Source organism: Temnothorax longispinosus, chromosome 5 (assembly GCF_030848805.1).
Source record: "Temnothorax longispinosus isolate EJ_2023e chromosome 5, Tlon_JGU_v1, whole genome shotgun sequence".
Taxonomy (NCBI): Eukaryota; Metazoa; Arthropoda; class Insecta; order Hymenoptera; family Formicidae; genus Temnothorax; species Temnothorax longispinosus.
Window position 1 is genome coordinate 1,186,337 of NC_092362.1, and position 7,073 is coordinate 1,193,409.

General features: G+C 38.1%; 1 protein-coding gene across 2 annotated transcripts in view; it reads right to left on the bottom strand.

Annotated features, from left to right (window-relative positions):
• Positions 1-5,957: 5,957 nt before the first annotated feature.
• Positions 5,958-7,073, bottom strand: part of LOC139813346 (odorant receptor 49b) — a 5,048-nt gene continuing 3,932 nt past the window's right edge. For both annotated transcript variants that reach the window (XM_071778834.1, XM_071778835.1), the window contains 3 exons: positions 6,590-6,745; positions 6,174-6,510; positions 5,958-6,100 (listed from right to left, as the gene is read on the bottom strand). In XM_071778834.1, coding sequence (XP_071634935.1) covers positions 6,460-6,510; positions 6,590-6,745 — 207 coding nt within the window. In that variant the 3' untranslated portion in view covers positions 5,958-6,100; positions 6,174-6,459. The remainder of the gene's footprint in view (positions 6,101-6,173; positions 6,511-6,589; positions 6,746-7,073) is intronic.

Consider the following 7,073-nt stretch of genomic DNA (forward strand, 5'->3'; position numbering starts at 1 on the left):
TACGAAAAAGAATTGGATGGGATCCGGAATTGACCATCGGTCTTGGAAACACTCGCCGTCCTCATGAAAGGCAATGAGCTCGCGCGATATCCTACGAGCGAATCTACGAGCCTGTCGTTTATCTACCGCATCATTTCGCACGTTTCTCTTTTTTTCCTCTCCGTTTCTTCGTTTCCTTAAGTTCAATCTATGCGGCGCCCACTCTCTCGAGAGCTCTTATCCCGCCTTTTCCATCTCAAATTTTCGTAGATTCCATAAACGACATCTTCGATGCCTCCAAGTCCATATTCTCTTGAATTATACCAATAAAAACTTTATACTGTTTACTAATAAAATAATTAATCACGAAATCAGCGTGAATAGGAATGCTGCCGTGTAATTGAGGTGCGTTTGAACTTAATTGGTCCGTGAAACTTAATTGTTCGTTTATTAGGTTGAAACCAGGATGAACTTCAAGGCCTTGACAGGCTTGAATAAAAAATATTTTCGGTTTTCCCGCTAAGCTTGGACATTTGTCCGCCGTAAAGAAATTCCACAGAGTACTTGTTGAATATACCATGTCAAGGGCCGCGAGCCATCTCAGGTTGCCGTGAGTCAATACCGCTAAAGCTTCCTCTATGAGGAAGCCAAGTGCAAATTTCTAATTTGCACAATTTTTAATTTAATTAAATGTTATGTACTTAGGGCCAAGTGCCACGATAAAATAATAACTGTACATAAACTGTTTTTTTTTGTTCTAAGAATTGGAAGAAACTGAATAATAGAAATGGACTGTAAGGACGACTTAGACTGAACGCCGATTACTTACAATTTTACGTATTATTTGATACTGTTACTCATATGAAATATACCTACTCAGTGCTTTGCAGACGTGCAGAGTGTTTTGATGGACACACTCCTGATTTCAGATATCTCCTGACCGCATCTCCATATATTTTATATTTAAAATCGGCCTCTTCAAAATGTTTGCTACAAACCGAACTTGTTCGGCTTGTCGTGCGACCAATAAATTTGAACCACTTTTCTCTATCTTCTTCCTTCTTCGGTAAACTTAAAAATAATGAATAACATTTTAAAAAGTTAGTTAAAAATAGTTATAAAATAATTATAGTTTAACCTATAAACTTTTGTAAAAAATGAAATTTTTCACATATAGTCTGTGAAAGGATACGTCTTCTTCTTGTTTTTCCGGTTTTGTCATATGATCGTGTCGCAATCCAATCCGGGCAGGACAACATACCTAAAGGCTGTAGCTAGATAAGAAGAATATATGTGCCCCCACACGGATCATGCTTATTTTTTTCCTATGATTGCTATCAGTGTGTCACTTACAATTTAGTCAAATATTAGCACTTAATATTGAACCGTTTTGGTGTGAAAAATAAAAATTTCAAAAAGAATTCATATCTTTTGATCGGCTTAATCGATTTTGATGAAATTTTAATATGCTGTAGATATCATTGAGACACATTTGTGGAAAATTCGGGAAAAGTTTCTGATGACAAAAATGATGATAAAAAAAATAAATAAATGTTCTTTTTTAATCCCGACATCTTTCTGACACAATTACGAAAAATTTTTTGTAGAATTTTGGAGTAGTTTTCTATCAGACATAATTTTTTGGAAGCAATAAAGTAGGTAAAAAAATAATGTGTTCCGATGGCCTAGTTTTTGTTACGATAGCCATATTATGTAGAATTGTGGGATAGTATTCTACAAGTAATTTTTTCGAACTAATGAAATAGATAGACGGAAGTTTAAAAAAATAAAATATTGTTTTTTATTTTTTAAAATTGATATGCTCTTTGTACCATATTTTTTTGAAAATTGAATTTTTGGTAGCGTTTCTTGCAAAAGATGTGACACGTTGTGGTTTCAGGTTTCACACATATAACTTTAATAGAAATCAAAGTCCCAATTGCTACGTGTGGAAGAAAACCAACAAATATTTTTTTTTGAAATTAAATTTCAAAGGTGGTCAGCTGGATTCGAACCTGGATCCTCGCAGTTACGAATCTAGCACTTATGCTACTAGACCACACTGCCTCCCCAGGTAGGGGACTGCAATGGATCGCCGGATCCGTCGCAGTGGGGTCCGCACGCTACTCGGTTCCGCTGACGATCATTTTTGGGATAAAATTAGGTCATGTATTGGCTTGTAAAATGAGTTGTAATCGAAGATAAAATAAATCCTTTGTTCAAGGACAAGCTATACTCACCTACTATATAAGAAAAACTTACCAAAAAAAAAAAAAAGTTGTTCCCTCTCACCAACGAACAATAATTTTTTCTTTTGATTACTCATCCAATTGAAAAAAAAAGCCGAAAAAAGTAATCGTTTAATAAAAGTAATCATAAATTTCTTAAAGACCGCCCATTACCGTACCTACGCAACGTTATTTCTTATAAAAAATTTAATCGAAAAGTTCACAGAGCCATTATGTGTCTCTTCGGGGTTTTTTATTTCAGATAAAAATTAAAAAAGTTATGCTGACTACACTTTTTTCTGGATGGTCTACTGGAAGCAATTGCCAACGGCTGAATTTTCAATATTTTTCTTTGAAATTTTGAGGAAATATTGTTTACATGTTGTACTTTTATATAAAAAAAAAATATGCGTCTAAATCCGGGAGTAAAAAGCTCAATTTATCGTCTGATGAGGAATTGTTGCCCTCTCCGCACCATAATGTGCCCGGAAATATTTTAAAATACTTCCAGAAGAAGCGCGCTTCCCTCTGAAAACAGGAGTGTTGTTGATTTAGCTTATCAGACAGAGCTTATCAGATTTCTTCGGGTGGCAGTGTGGTCTTGTGGTAAAGCGTCAGACTCGTAATCCCGAGGAACCGGGTTCAAGTTCACCTGATCACAGGAATTTTTATATTCCAAACTGCACCCCCCGCACGAGTGGGGCTCGTGCGGAGAAACTGGGCTATCTTTCGGATTTTCGGATGTAGGAGAAATTATATTAAATTTGAAATTGGTTGTCAAGCTTGGGGAGCTTGGGAGTTAAGTGAGAGGAGAAGGGTAGTAATGGATGAGAATTGTAACCCTAAGGGAATTGATTAAAACTTCCATTTACTCCATGCATCAATTGCTCGTTCACTCCTGTTCTCCAAAACAAGGATTAGCCTGTCTTATCTCTTGATTTTATCTGTTGTGGGGATCTTGTTGGATGTTATATATTCTGCGAAGGCTTTGGACTGCTACGTTTGTTTCCTCTGGAGTCCACGGCGGATAACGGCGGTTATCAAACGGTGAAGTCAAAATTTTTATAAATAACTACAAAATTTGGCTCAAATCACAAACACATGAAGCTGTTAAGAAAGACCGATCTATGCTGAAATACAGCGATAACCTAGAAATAGATAGTGACAGTCGTGATCAACGCCGCGTGATAGATAGTGATAGTGAAATATATATTGACGGCAGGGAGCTGATGCCGAGGAGATCTTTAAGAAGGAAGGCGAACCACACGCTCTGCTCGCGTCAGTAACGCACGCAGATGCGGCTCTCCTCGTCGTCATCGGTCTCGCGGTACATTTTCATTTCGCTGCTTTCGGTTTTTGGCTCCATTGCATCCAGCTCCGGCGTCGGTTGTCTGACTGGCGTGACCTTTCGGTCGGCTCCGGCCTCTGCTCCCTCGCATCAGAAATGCACTCCTGCTCGTTCGGCAGCAAGAGTACGAGCAAGAGGCACAATGCTCAACTATAAATATGAATATGTAGAAAATTAGATTTTTTTGCGGATTTTTCTTTTTTAGTTGATGATGGTACATATGAATAATCGATGCGTTGAGCTATGCTTATTGCATAAATATAGTTTCTCGAGCAAAAGACGCAAGTCTCGTTCCGCGACAAAGCGCCCAGGCATTCTATATCTTCTGAATGAAAAATCAATGCTTCAAAAATCAAATATTTTCACAAATTCGTAAAATGTTTATACCTGCGAGGTTTTAATCATTTTGCACGTACGAGCGATTCGCGTTTTCTCGACAAAAGTCATCGAAAGGTCAAAATACAGTCATAAAAAAGTCAAATTATGGTTCATTAAAAACATCGAATGATATCATCTTGACTTTCTAAAAATGATTATTTTTTGACGTCATCTTGACGTCATTTTGAATTCCAAATGACTTTTTGTGCTGCCTGGGCGGCTTTTATTGGCCGAAGAGTAAAGAAGCCACGTTTCTGCGAGAAGTTGCTAGGCTCGCTCGTTAGTACAGTTATATTGAAGACATTTTATTGCCCTCGCTATCGACTATCACGTCTTTCTCTTACCAGCCCGCAAATTTCATCGCTGAGAACTTCTTTTTAATAATTCTACAATTGTATGACGACGACGCCAAAATTTTATGACGACGACGAGTCCCCTCGGTCTTGCCGGCCGAGAAGGAGCGCGCCGTCAATTTTCACTAAATGAATTGGTCAAAATAATAATTACTGGTATTAGATGTTAATAAGAATCAAGGTAGCTCGACCAGGTACTTCCGCCAAAGCTCGAAATGGGCGCCAGGTGTGTACGTACGTACGTACTGAATTCGTCCAGCGGTCATCGCCATATTTTCTATAATATCTATGTTGTTTCAAGAAATAAGAAATTATATCTATAGTATATGTAATATATTCAAATGTAACAACAAGCAAGAAAGTACATCTTATTGATTTTTTGACTTAATGCTTTTAATGGTCTGTCTTTCTGATTTCTTTTGTTAGGTTCACATGGTCTATTGGTATTTTCAATGTACTCACGCACTATGGCAAATATATGTGCAAGTAAAAATTTGCCCAAATAAATGCGGTACAATTTGTTCGTTCGTTCTTATTTAGCATTTTTTTGCAGACAGAGTTTTTACCTTCTGACTTCTCTTTAATTATCCATTATTCTGAGGTTTTTCTTAGACTTCTCTTTATTTTTATCTGGCTTGATTTCGTAATTTTCGCGCATATCCCACATGGCCTTTCCTCTCGCGGGAGATGGACAGCGCTCTGTTAACCGTATTTCCCGTGATGCGGCACGGTAACTCTCGACACGTGCGAGCCGAGGGTGCAGCTCAGCAACGGAAAAAGAAAATGATCGATGCTCGGCTTAAGCCAAGAGTTACATCGAAAGCCTTTCTCTCCCCGACATTTTCCTCGGATTAGTTTCTGCGAAGGTTAACGCCTGCCTCGTTACTTTAAGCAATCGCAGCAGAGCTGTGGAGTGTCTCCGCAGCTAAATCTTCCGACGTTGTCAACGCTACGGATAGAACAGACCGTATAGAGTTCAAAGTTAATCCGCGAGAAAGCCCTTCGTGTCTAACGAGCATCTGCTTTCATTGTGTCTTGGCTTTTTTCTAATTGCGCAATAGGTGGTAATTAGTAAATGCTAATTAAGCGTATCATGTATTTTGCACTCGAGCGCAAGCCGGATCAAAAGGAGACGGGAGAGAATCGGATGTTAGGCCTCTCGAGTATGTTCCTCGTACGAATTCTTTGCCACACGACGCAAAGTGTTGGGCGCCAGACGCGGAAAATCGCGCCCACCAAATATAGCGACTCGCCAAAGATTTAATTCACCAAAACGCTAATAAATTACTCGCGACAACTCGACGGAGATTATTCGTGCGAAGGGCCGACCAATTCGATCAAACGGTAGAGGAGCAGGGCAAGGCGAGGCAGCGCAAGGGGACGACGGGTAATAAAAATGATGTACGGTTTATTAACAATATTTGAAGTAATTCGCGGGATAATAATAAGAACGATTATTGAGGCAGTTGCCCCAGTCTATTAAACTGTAATCAAGTTTGTTCACAAGATGCTAAAGAACGAGATGCGTATGAGAACGCGAAGTAATATCAAACGCGAATATCACGCCAAACAATCTCGAAGCGCGAATAATACGCGACAACGGATAACGCAAAATTAAGTGAGAAGTTTAATTTAATCTAATAATTGTTTTGGATCATTACGACACTAATAAGAGAAGATAAAGAATGACACCGCTAATATTCGCGAGACTCCCTTACAATTAAAACGTAAACTCTATGGATGATGCAGCAAAGACTATATCGCATCTTTGCGATCGCGCTTTTCACAGTTTCGCACCACCCTTCGAGGGAAGTCTGCAATGAAATGTGTGATATTGTTAGATTTGCCGTATGTAGATTTTATAAGTATTTTTAAATATGTACTTACTCATTTCTCCAGTTGGGATGGTGTTCTGTTACATGTTTTGTCAACTTCCGAGCATGGTTTTTATTATACATTTTGTTTATGCGCCCACACAATCTGCACATTGCCGTACCCCGTGAAATGGTGTAACATCTGCGTATTTTATAAGGTGCCCTATTTCTATAAGGTGTTTCGAATCTAGGTGGCGTTTCATTTTTAATAACATTGAAGAGTCGTTCTCATGAATGTTTTGTTGAATAGGTTTTACTCGATGGGTAAAATATATTATTATCTTATATTGATAAAGTTGTCAATTTACATTGCTTATCATGGTGAAAAATGATGCCGCGGATGACACCATCTAAAACATGACGTCTTATCATTTGCGAAATGATTACTCAACAGATAAGTTATATTTTGCATGTAACAGACGTACGTACAGATGCGAATGTTTGCAAGGATAACGGTATGATGGAGCCGGCGGTCAGCTGCGCTGGTTTCTGAGATCTCATTGTGATAATATGTAGAGATTTTTTTAGTTGATACGGGAAACGATACCATGGCGTGAAGTATATCGCTCTTGCTACGTCTTGGCTCTGAAACATAATTCAATAGCATTAATTGTAAAGAATTAATAAAATGTAAATATACATGTAAAAGGGTGTTACGCGAAAAAGGATTATGAGTAGGGTCCGAACATTTGGGCACGGAGACCTTGGGACGGGCCGAGAACAATTAGTTATTTGATTAGTAATCTTAATATGATTAGTTAAACATATTTCCTTATATTATATTTCAATTTTTTAACTTGATATAAATTCCTTTTTGGAAGGTAATAAGTATGACTGTGATTGATCTGTACTTTCAGTAACGTTTTGTTTCTGTTTTTAATAATTAAACTTATATCATCGTCCAGAGATTTTA